The sequence below is a fragment of the Pogona vitticeps genome, chromosome 2 (genome assembly GCF_051106095.1).
Source record: "Pogona vitticeps strain Pit_001003342236 chromosome 2, PviZW2.1, whole genome shotgun sequence".
Taxonomy (NCBI): domain Eukaryota; kingdom Metazoa; phylum Chordata; class Lepidosauria; order Squamata; family Agamidae; genus Pogona; species Pogona vitticeps.
This window is the reverse complement of record NC_135784.1, coordinates 273,994,312-274,006,653: the sequence shown is the minus strand read 5'-3', so window position 1 is coordinate 274,006,653 and position 12,342 is coordinate 273,994,312. Positions and strand designations below refer to the sequence as shown.

General features: G+C 43.0%; 1 protein-coding gene and 1 long non-coding RNA gene across 4 annotated transcripts in view; one reads left to right on the top strand and one right to left on the bottom strand.

The window, feature by feature from the left end:
• LOC144587055 (uncharacterized) overlaps positions 1-12,342 on the bottom strand; it is a 663,623-nt gene that overhangs the window by 28,809 nt on the left and 622,472 nt on the right. The gene's annotated exons all lie outside the window — the stretch shown is intronic.
• Positions 1-12,342, top strand: part of ATG10 (autophagy related 10) — a 119,827-nt gene that overhangs the window by 75,408 nt on the left and 32,077 nt on the right. For all 3 annotated transcript variants that reach the window (XR_012084495.2, XM_020790329.3, XM_020790327.3), the window contains one exon: positions 9,021-9,118. Coding sequence is in view for 2 of the 3 variants with exons in the window: in XM_020790329.3 (XP_020645988.2) it covers positions 9,021-9,118 (98 nt within the window). In the remaining variant the exon portion in view is untranslated. The remainder of the gene's footprint in view (positions 1-9,020; positions 9,119-12,342) is intronic.

Sequence of the window (12,342 nt, the reverse complement as noted above, 5' to 3'; positions counted from 1 at the left end):
TTTCTGTATATTTTTATTTTTGTTTTATGTATATGTTATTACATTTTACTTGTCTGGAAGCCACCTATAGTGGCCGTTTCATCAGATAGGCGGGGTATAAATAGAATAAATAAATTAAATAAATAAAATATCTGAATGACACTTTATTTTCAGCTTGAACAGCACATTTCCTTACAGTACACATTCTATTTTATTCAAGATGATTTAGCACTCAGCAATCTAAATATGTACATTGGAGTATCTAATTGAGTCATTGGTATGAAACCATTAATTGGAGTCCTGTTCAGTACTGGTGAAGTATATAATGCCACTAGCACAGTAACATGGACAATGGCCATGGCTGCTGGCAGATTCTGGGAGTTGTCATCAAAAAAAAATTATGTAATTTGCTCAGTAGAACTGCTAGTAAAATATACAGTGGTGCCTCGCTTAACGAGCGCACCGTTTAACGAAGAATCCGTATAGCGATCCCTTTTTGGGGATCGCTATACGGATCTGCCCCAATCGCCTCACTCGCTTTGCGACGATTGGGGCGTCCGGCGGCCAAAATGCCCCCCCGCAGCGTTTTCGCGACCTCGGTAAGCAAGGGGAGGGCGCGAAAACACTGATAGGGGGCCATTTCGGGTCATCCGGCGGCCATTTTGGAGCCGCCGATCAGCTGATCGGCGGCTCCAAAATGGCCGCCGGACGTGAAAACATCGCTGGAGGGGTAAGTTTGGACGCTTATTGGAACGCATTAAACTAAGTTTAATGCGTTCCAATAGGCTTTCCTTGCCCGTACAGCGATGTTTTCGCATAGCGAAGGTTAATCCGGAACGGATTAACCTCGCTATACGGGGCACCACTGTATATGACACCTATAGTGAATGGAGCAGTCCTGGCTTGAACAATATGACACTGAACATGGCAGCATAGGTAGTACTGCATCTCAAAACTGTTTCACCTAAAATGAGCTTCTATAGAAAACGTCCTGCAATTGCTTGTTTTTGTGCTGTGGAAAGCTACAGTTCTCAACACCAGCAAGTCTCTCAAAAATGTGCATTAAGCAAAATGGAAGTGCATGGATTAAGTTATAGAGAAAGTGACTGTGACAAACCCAGACCTACTGGGATATGTCACACAGTTACACTAAGCTGCCACCAACCATTCCCTTTAAGAAGTCACACAGACCAGGGATGGATTTTTAAACAATAAAAAGAATAAGGTTTATTTTAAATACAAACAGGGTACATAAAACAATCAGGTGAATAAAATAAAGTAACGTGGCTTATTCTCACTCATACAAGCATACAGTCTGGTTCACCCAGAACCTTAACTTAAAGCACAGACCCTGAACCTATCAGTTCTGGCTAACCAACAGACACCTGAACCTATCAGGTTGGTACTCTGACACACAGTAGTACCCTGTCTGACACACAGACTCCCACAACAGCTCCTTCTTCCCAGCTGCTGCTTCGTCACAACCCAGTGTCTCTCTCAGTGTGTGTCCCTCACCACACAGGCATCACTTATTTATACAGTACAGCCCCTCCTCCTGATGTCCCGCCTTCCACTCCCCATAGGATGGAACTTTCCCTCCAAACCCATGACAGACAGGTAACATCAGTGCTGTATGTAACACCTCCCCTCTTTATAAGTTGTTTTGTAGGGGGAAAGCTAAAAGTGCTTTTCACCAAAAAACAACCTGTATAAAATACACAACAACAGTTATACCTACCATATTATACTTACTCATACTTACTTTCTAAGTTAAACATAGCAAATATGCATTTAAACATTTACCATATACATTACATCAATTTTACCTTTATTTTTACAAACCAACTTCAAAACCAGGTACATTTAACTTTTGTCATCATTATATACATATAGTCCATGTTCTTTCGCCGTCTTCAATCTTCAGGTCTTCTTGATAAGGCGTCAGCAACACAGTTCACTGACCCTCTGACCACCTTCACTTCAAAGTCATAGTCCTGTAGGTTTAAAGCCCACCTCATAAGTTTGCTATTGTGGGTTTTCATTGTCTTTAACCATTGCAATGGTGAATGGTCAGTACACAAAATAAAATGTCTTCCCCAGATGTAAGGCTTGGCCTTCTGGATCGCGTAGACTATGGCCAAACACTCCTTCTCCACGGTTGCCAAATGTCTCTCACCTTTTTGAAGTTTCCTACTCAGGTAGGACACTGGATGTTGGTCACCATTCTCATCCTCCTGGCACAGAACTGCTCCTACCCCGCTGTTAGACGCATCGGTGTAGATGATGAACTCACGGTCGAAGTCTGGAGCACGCAGGACAGGATAGTTGATTAACGCCTCCTTCAACCTCTGGAACGCCGCCTCACAGTCACTGGTCCACGGGATGCGGTCATCAGCCTTCTTCCTCGTCAGATCGGTCAGCGGAGCCGCAATCTCGCTAAACCTCGGGATGAACTTTCTGTAGTAGCCCACCAACCCAAGAAATGATTTGACCTTTTTCTTGGTGTTGGGTCTAGGCCAATCACGAACAGCTTCTATTTTGGCCTCCAGGGGTTTTATCATTCCTCCCCCTACCATGTGACCCAAGTATTTGATTTCTGGGCTACCCAGCTGACACTTGCTGGCCTTTACTGTTAGCCCTGCTGCACTTAACCTCTGCAGCACTAACTCCAGGTGTATCGGGTGATCTTCCCAGGTATTACTGAAGATCCCTATGTCGTCAATGTAGGCCACTGTAAAGTCACTGAGCCCTGCCAAGGTCTGGTCCATCAGCCTTTGGAATGTGGCTGGTGCATTTCTGAGACCAAAGCTCAGGACTCGAAACTCATAGAGACCAAAAGGGCTGCAAAAGGCAGTCTTTTCTTGATCCCTGGGATCAATTCTTAATTGCCAATATCCCTTTACCAGGTCCAATGATGAGATGAACCGACAACCACCTATGGTTTCAATCAGGTTGTCTAGCCTGGGCATTGGGTAGGCATCAGGAGTGGTTACACGGTTTAATTTCCTGTAATCAACACAAAACCTAATGCTCCCATCAGGCTTGTCCACAAGGACTATCGGAGAGGACCAAGGACTAGAAGAGGGGACGATTATGTTCTCCCTCAGCATCTCGTCCAGCTCCTTCCGCACCTTGTCCCTATAGGGTCCCGTTACTCGGTATGGGGATACTGCCTGCGGGGGTGCATCCCCTGTGTGGATCCGATGCATCACTCCCTTCACTATCCCCGGCTTGTTGGAAAACACCTGTTGATATTTACTAAGCAGCATTTTTAGTTCTTGCTGCTGGTCTTGGGTGAGTGCAGGACTGATCTTTACCTCCTCTGGGTTGTATTTTACTTCCCCTCTACCCTCCCAGAAGGGTAATTCAGCTTCCTCACTCTCAGCTGCTTTTATCGCGAATAAAATCCTCTGTTCCCCTCTGTAGTAGGGTTTTAGGGCATTCACATGAACCACCCTCCTTGCTTGGTTCTCCTCCTGCTCTATTAGGTAGTTCAGGTCTGACATCTTGGAAATGACCCTATATGGTCCTGCCCATTTGAGCTGCAGTTTATTCTCTCTGCAGGGCCTAAGCCAAAGCACTTCCTCCCCTGGGTCAAAGTGCCTCTCTCTAGCTTTGTGGTCATACCATGTTTTCTGTCTGACCTTCTGAGCTTGCAGGTTTTCTGCTGCCAGCTCTAGATTTCTCCTTAGGTCATTCCTCAAGGTGTCTATGTATGTCACAACGTCTTGTGGGTCATCCTGGGTGATCTGCTCCCAATTTTGTTTGATCAAATCAAGGGGCCCTTTCACCCTTAAGTGTGCAGCAAACATGTCAGAGTGACCCCTTTGTAAGATCATGGGGCGATACTTTTCAGGTACCACCAGCTGACTTCTGATCCCATCTCCCCCTTTTGAGATATTCCTCAGGGTCTCTCTATATAAAATCCCCTTTTCCTCCAGAAATCTCACTGGGGTTTCAGGTGTTAGCTGGGCGTCAGTCACCTGTTCAAAACACTTTTGGAGAGTGGCGTCTGCCTTTTGCTCCTGTCCAAATCTGCTGTCTGTGGTTAAGGTTTCCACCACAGCTTCTGAACTCCCCTCTGCTTCCGTCTCTGGCTCATCATTACCCCCCTGAACTGTCCCCGTGGTGGCTTGTGAGCGTGTAATCACTAGCACCCGTTTCACATGTTCAGCCAGGTCATTTCCCACGAGCACGGCTGCTGGCAGAGTCGATGAAATCGCTAGCCTCCAAACTCCCCTCCAGCCTTGAAAGTTGACAGGTACCTCTGCTACTGGCAGAGAGATTACCTGCCCCTCAATCCCTGCCACCTTCATGCTCTCATTTGGGATTAAAAACTCCCTAGGAATAATATCGGGATGGCACAGGGTTACCTGGGAACAAGTGTCCCGCAGCCCCCTATACTGACGGTCAAGTATTCCTACGTCCACCCCTGCTGTCTCAAACAACTGAGAATCTGTTTTTATCAGCAAGCAGCGCTTTACCTCCATAAGAGGACCATTTTCCTCAGCCTGATCAGCAGAGGTAGCTGTTCCAGACTGAGTAGTCATGGCAACAGGCTCCCTCTGTGACACTGAGCCTTGCTCTTTCTGGACACAGAACACAGCTTTTGGCTTGGTCCCACTAGAATTCTGAGGCACCATTCCTTTTAGCTGCTTTAATTTCTCCCACTCTGAGATTAGATGACCCTTTCCCTGACAGAAATAACATTTTCTGGTGTATTTTGATTCTCTCTCATCTTGTTTTGGTTTTCCCTCCAAAATCTGAGGTCTTAGTTTCATGTCTGAGGGCTTCCCTTCACCATGGGCCCCTCCCCCTTGCTGGCTTTTCCCTGGTCCCTGAGAGTACTTGCTGTAGGTTTCTTTGGGTTTCCCTACAGATTTCCCCTCACCCAAGGGCTTTCTTATTTGGGAAATAAAATCTGCGATTTCTGCGGCTGCTGCCACAGATTTCGGTTTCCTTTCCCTCACCTGGAAGTTCAATTCCCCATGCAGGACTGAATAGAACTGTTCCAGTGCTATCAAATCTTTAAGCTGCTCATAGGTCTCTGTTCCCTCCTGAGATAGCCATTTCTCAAGCAGCCTCACCAATTGGGCCCCCACTTGGGTAAAAGTCTGCTCTGGCTTCTTGGTTAGGGACCTGAATCTTTGTCTCAGCTGCTCCGCATTTATCCCATGTCTTGCAAACACCAGTTTCTTAAACTCTGCAAAATCTTTCATCAGTTCCTCAGGCATCTCGGCATAAACCTCAGCCAGGCTACCACTGATTAAAGATCGCATGATGGTCATCTTCTCAGTTTCCCTCACTGAGAAGTCCACAAACGCTCTTTCCACTAGGGAAAAGAACACCTCAGGACAATCTCCCTTGTGGTACACAGGGAATTTCTTCAGATCAGCCTTAGACAGTTGGCCTCCCTCAGAATCCCTATTGTTATTATTGTTCTGGTTCATCAGTTCCAGTTTTTTTAATTCAAACGCCATTCTCTCTCTCTCCATTCTTTCTTCTCTCTCCATTCTCTCTCTCTCTCTCTCTAACTCAAATTGCCGCTGTTTCTCTCTTTCCCTTTCTTCTCTTTCCCTTTCCCTTTCCTCCACTTCAAATTGCCTCATCCTCAGTTCATGCTGTTGGGCTATGAGCAATTTTCTGAGTTCTGGGTCTTGCTCTCCTGTGCTGTCACCCTGCACTGAGCCAAATTCATCCTCAGAACCTTGGTCAATCTGGGGGTCTTTCACTTCACTCATGTCTGCTACTTGGCTTCGAGTCAAGGGCATAATCCCCCCTCAGAACAGGCTGCTTTAAAAGTCAAGCCTCAAAATAAAACGACCACTTTTTTCCTTCTTGCCTCAGAACCAGCTCTCCCTAGAGATTGCTGCTGTTCTTCAGCACTAACTTGCAACAGTATCGAGTCAGAGCCTACCCCCCTCTGCTGGGCCTCTCAGCTGGCAAGCTAGCTCACTGTTACTATGCAGTTTTGCCTCAGCTTTTTCCCGCCAAAACTAGGCTGCCTCAGAGCACCTTAATCTAAGTCTCCCCAGTTGGCACGTTCTTCTACTAGCGCACCTCCCCGTGAGGTACACCTAGAAGATTACCTACGCGCCTCAGACTGTCCCTGACTAGACCCCCCTTGCTCTGGGCACACTTGCCAAGGCTTTGCTGGACCGCTGGACAACTGGACCAGTCGTATCCCACACGCTGGACACCAATCAATGTGACAAACCCAGACCTACTGGGATATGTCACACAGTTACACTAAGCTGCCACCAACCATTCCCTTTAAGAAGTCACACAGACCAGGGATGGATTTTTAAACAATAAAAAGAATAAGGTTTATTTTAAATACAAACAGGGTACATAAAACAATCAGGTGAATAAAATAAAGTAACGTGGCTTATTCTCACTCATACAAGCATACAGTCTGGTTCACCCAGAACCTTAACTTAAAGCACAGACCCTGAACCTATCAGTTCTGGCTAACCAACAGACACCTGAACCTATCAGGTTGGTACTCTGACACACAGTAGTACCCTGTCTGACACACAGACTCCCACAACAGCTCCTTCTTCCCAGCTGCTGCTTCGTCACAACCCAGTGTCTCTCTCAGTGTGTGTCCCTCACCACACAGGCATCACTTATTTATACAGTACAGCCCCTCCTCCTGATGTCCCGCCTTCCACTCCCCATAGGATGGAACTTTCCCTCCAAACCCATGACAGACAGGTAACATCAGTGCTGTATGTAACAGTGACTTTTGTGGAGGAAATTTTATAATGAACCATAGAATAATTAAATTGGAATGGGCTTATAAGGCCATCAGTCCAACCCCCTGCTGTGTGCAGGAATCCAAATCAAAGTAGATCTGAAAGATGGTTGCCCAATTTTCTCTTCAATATCTTCAGCATTGCAGTACTCACCACTTCCTGAGGGAATTGGTTCCATTGATGTACTGTTCTGTTAAGAGGTTTTTCTTGATATTTCATCTAAATCTGACTTCCTGTAGCTTGAGCCCTTTATTTCATGTCCTGCAGTCTGGGATTATCGAGAACAGATCCTGCCCCTCTTCTGTAATAGTGTCTTTCAAGTATTTGAAGAGTGCTGTCTTATCTCCTCTCAGTCCTGTTTTCTCAAGGCTAAACATGCCCAATTTTTTCAATCTTTCCCCTAAGCCTTGGTTTCCAGCACCCTGATCATCCTTGTTGCCCTTCTTTGAACTTGTTCTAGTTTGTTGGCATCCTCCTTAAAGTGCGGTGTCCAGAACTGAACAAAATACTCTATATGAAGCCTAACCAGCACCAAATAGAAGGGGACTAGTACTTGTGGATAAAAATATTGAAGAGCACTGGGCCCAGGACTGTGCTGTGTGTGGCACCCCGTTTGTTACCTCCTCTCAGTTTGAAAAGGAACCATTGATAAGCACTCTCTGAGTAAGTCTCTATAACCAATCTGATAGTTGTTCTATCTAGCCCACACTGAGTTAGCTTGCTAAGCAGAATATCAAGGGGCAGCTTGTCAAAGATGCTGCTGATGTCAAGATATATTATGTCTACAGCATTCCCACCATCCAAAAAATGAGATAAGATTAGTATGGCCGGATTTGTTCTTGACAAATCTATGTTGCACGCTGGTTATTACTGTATTGTTTTCAATGTGCTTGCAGGGTGTCTGCTTTACGACCTGCTCCAGAATTTTCCCTGGGATTGATGTCAGGCTGATGTCAGGCGGTAGTTCCCAAGTTCCCCCTTTTTGAAGATAGAAACAATGTTACCCCTCCTCCAAACATCAGGCACTCAGTAATATCAAGAAAATAATAGACAGTGGTTCTTACGCTGTTTCCCGGAAAATAAGACCTAACCTGAAAATAAGCCCTAGTATGATTTTTCAGGATGCTCGTAATATAAGCCCTACCCCCAAAAAAGCCCGAGTTAAGTGAAACCCTGCCCTCCACCATTATGCAGTATTGTGCAGCAACCAGAAGATGACATAACTGTAAAATAAAACATCCGCTGAAAATAAGCCCGAATGCATTTTTGGGAGCAAAAATTAATATAAGACCCTGTCTTATTTTCTGGGAAACACGGTAGATGTCTTTAGCCAATTCCTTCAATAACCTTGGATGCAGTTCATCCAGTCATGGGAATTGGAACTCATTCAAACTACTGTAACAAGATATTCCTGGACTATTTGGTTACTAATCTCAAACTGCAACCCTGTCCCCTTCCTTTGTACTGTCCTTCACATTTGCCTGGAAGTACAAGTTGTGTTCTTATTTTCCTATATTTTGTTTTGTTTCACACATGTTGAAGTTAGTCTTCCTAAGTGGTGAACTGTGAATCCTGCCTTCCCTTTTGAATATGTTCAAAAAAACAAAACAAAACGGAGTCTGATGGCAGCAGTATTTCAAGTTGTATCTAAATATGACATTCAAATGTTAATTAGATGAATAAATCTTGTTTATTTCTCAGACATGAAAATGTCAATGGAATAAACCAATCTATCACAAGGTAATGGCCTTCTGACATCTGATAAATGCCAAGATAATGATAGTTATTGAAAATGTATCAAAACATTCTCTCATTTGCCAGAAACAAATATTCAGCAAAGTTTGTATGTCTGTTTCCATTGTTTTATAACACCTTAGCCTCAATGCAATATCTATCAGTAGATACCAGTCAGCATTGTATGGTAAGGAATCCTCTGGGTCAGCCTTTCTCAACACCTGCCCTGCTGGTGTGTTGAACTCTGGTGCGGAAAATGACAGCAGCAGTCCTCAAACCCCGGAAGGCACCAGACTGAGGAAGGGAGAGAGAGAGAGCATACTTATTCTACTGCTGTGGTAGAACAGTTGCAAAACATCAATGAGCAGAGTTCAGCCACCTCTTTGATACTCCACAAATACTCTTAGATGGTACTATATAGCTTGTTTGTTACTAAGAATAGTTTGTGTCATTCTCAGTGCTGGTTCTATATTTGCTGTTGGATTATCTGGAAACATTTTTTCTATATAATTAGTCTCACAATGAGTTATATGGATTTCTTTTATTCAGATGGAAGGCCTTTAACTTTAGATGAAATATGGGAAGGCGTACATGAATGCTACAGGGAACGCCTCTGGCAGGGGCCATGGGAAACCATCACACAACAGGTTAGAGATATCATCTAACTTAATTTTCTTGAAAACTAGATACCAGTGTTTATGTCATGTGTTTGTGTAGGTAAATATAAATGTTGTTGTCACACCTTGTCAAGTCACCTTCAGCTTATGGTGACCTATGAATGAGTTGCCATAACTCAAAGGACTCCTGCCTTTATGAATGAGTGATCTCCAAAATATCTTCTCAACAGCCATGCTCAGCTCTTGTAAACTCAAGGCGGTGGCTTCCTTGATGGAGTCAGTTCATCAGATATTAATACAGGCATCAATATATTAACTGGTTCATTGACAAGGAGAGGAGTTGATTAAATTCATTTAATAAAATTGAGAGATACTAGCAAAATAGAAAATAATTGAGGGATTAGAGCAGTTTTTCAGTACAATACTTGAAGTAGTCAGTTGGCTACATATAGTTATTCTCTTGTTACTGTTGCATATCCTCCTTGCATCCAGATGGAGTTCTAAAATTGTCTATGAGAGTTTATTTCTCTCTCCAAAGAATGATCCACTATATTGTGGAACAATTCCCAGATCCATTTTGAATAAAAATGATCTCATGGGAGTTTGCATTGTTAATACTGTACTACATTTAAAGAGACAAGATATGCACAGTATATTTGTACTGCAGCCTTTATCTTAAAGTAACTTTAATTTATGTAGTATTGATAAGCATATACAAATATGTTACTTCTTAATTAATGGGGGGGGGGAGAAAAGGAACTTGATTTTGTTTGAACTGTGCTAAAGCCAGTCCTTTCTGATAAAAAATGAGAAATATTTACTTGCTGAAATCAGAAGTATTGTACAGTAGGGCTTTTCTTATTGCTTAGATGTGAAATTTCTGGAAATTTTAAAGCTATTGAAAGAAACCTGTATTTTGTTGGAAAATTTCAAGGAAAAATAAAATATACACAATATTTATTTTCACGCCAAACCTATACTTCTGTGCTTAAGCATCACAGAATTTTTCATTCATAACTTGCTTCTCATAAAATCACTAACTTTGCTGCTATTCAGCATATTTATGAAATTTACAATACATAAGCTGTACAGAAGTAGTTCTGTAGAAGTAGAATTGTGAAAAGACTCTTAAGAGAGAGCTGCATATTGCTGTACATCAGGCTACCAAGGTACGTACATGTCTGTTGCCATCTAAGAAAGAAGAAAATGAGAACAGAAACAATGACTTTCGCAATAAACAATATGAAGTGTATTGCTTGGAGTGAAACAGTCTTCCTTTTCCTCTGATTGTCTCCACTAATGCAGAACAGAGTTCACTCAGAATAAGGTAAGCAGCAGTCAATAAGAAATGAATATGCGTGTATGCTCCTCTTATGAAGAGGGCAGCATTCACTGGGTGGAGAAGCAGCTTGGATGTTAGAGTTGTCTATATTATTGTTCTCTGGATTTAATTTTCATACTGTGCAGTTCCTGACATTTTGAGTGAGTGAAACCTTGTCTTTAAAATTCATTTCCCTGATTCAGAAAGGAAAAAATGGATTTGTTTTGCATCTTCATTCCCTAGTTACCAATTTTCCCACCAAAGGAATTGAAAATTTGTCCTTGAGGAAAATGTGTTTTTTCATGGCCCTTTTGTTTCTATTCCTGCTCTTTGACTCAGACGCCTTCTAATTTGGTGAATGGACATAATCTCTTTGGTATATAGACGAGAGTTGTTCTCCCTTCAGTGTAGAAAAAGTACTACTCCATGATTTATGGGAATTGCTGTTATATCCATGGATCAGTGTTGCTTTGTTGTTTGTTGTGTGATTATGCTATTGTTGTGCTTGGAAATGTGTAAACTAGGCATGGGATTTTTGGATTTTTTTTTTAAATGAAAGATTCCATAATTCTCAGTTCTGTACATTCCATCTGAATTGCCAATACCTACCGATTGATAAATATGATTCACCTGAGGAAAAAGTCTAGCTGGGAGGCGTAGCATAAGCCAACTTCCACTTTAGCTTCCTTTGTAGAAAGGAAGTTTTCTATTGATAGCTGGAAGCTTCCTTTCCGCACAGGAAGCGTGGCTGGAGCTAGAGGTTGTCTAAATGTCTGTATAAGCCACAGTTGCCAGTTTGCATCCATTTCAGAAATTAGTGTTTACAAGGGTCCAAGGCAGGATTGGTTGCAATATAATTTCTCTTTAATAAACAGAGTTATAAGCATAGAATTTCATATTCACAGAGGCTTAGTCAATAATAGAATGTCTAAACAACACAACACACTAATGGTTGGGTAAGGTAAATACATTGAATACCTTGAGCCTGAAAATCTTCAAGTTGCTATGAAGATGAAGAGAACCTGTTCGTACGCTGGCACCACTGCTTAATTCTCTCAGTTGTGACCACCATTGTGCCATTGGTTAAAATAATATAGTATTACTGGGGTGGATCCAGAATTAAGTGGATCTAACAGGAGCACCCTTGTTTCCTGCTGACATTGGTTTTCTGAAACTGGTTCATTAGAGCACACAAGGACCTTTTTGAATGGCGTGGCTTGGGGCGAGAGGAGCTGAAAGATTACTCTTTTTCTCTCTGTGCCTTAGCACAGGCTGAGAGGAGGTGGAACAATCTGCTCCAAAGATTTGAAGCCTTTCTAGGGCAGATTTCTGGGAGCATAGGGGATCTGTAAAGTAGAAGAGAGGGAACATTGTCACCTGTAATTTTTTTTCAAACCACCCTTGGAGAATAATTGAGGTATATGACAATTTTACATAATGTAGAGCAACAAAGGAAGCTGTCTTGTACTGTTAGTGGCAAGTGAACTTGCTTTCGGGTGTCATAGATTGTATGTGTTGGGCTCAGTGCTCTCGTCCCATGTTGAACATTGGTAGCTAAAGTGTATGGGTTCAAGGTGATTTAGTCAGATTGATGTGTGAGATTGAGTTGGCATACAGCCAGTTCCTTGGGCTGAAAGTATTTGGCATTAGGGGTTGACTAATAATCAAAGTAGCATAAAGGTAAAAGTTAAAGGTTCCCCTTGACATTTTTAGTCCATTCGTGTCCGACTCTAGGGGGCGGTGCTCATCCTGTTTTCAAGCCGTAAAGCCAGCGCTTGTCCGAAGACAGTTTCCATTGTCACGTGGCCAGCGTGACTAGGGAATGCCGTTTTACCTTCCCACCAAGGCGGTACCTATTTATCTACTCGCATTTGCATGCTTTTGAACTGCTAGGTTGGCGAGGAGCTGGGACAAAGCAATGGGAGCTCACTCG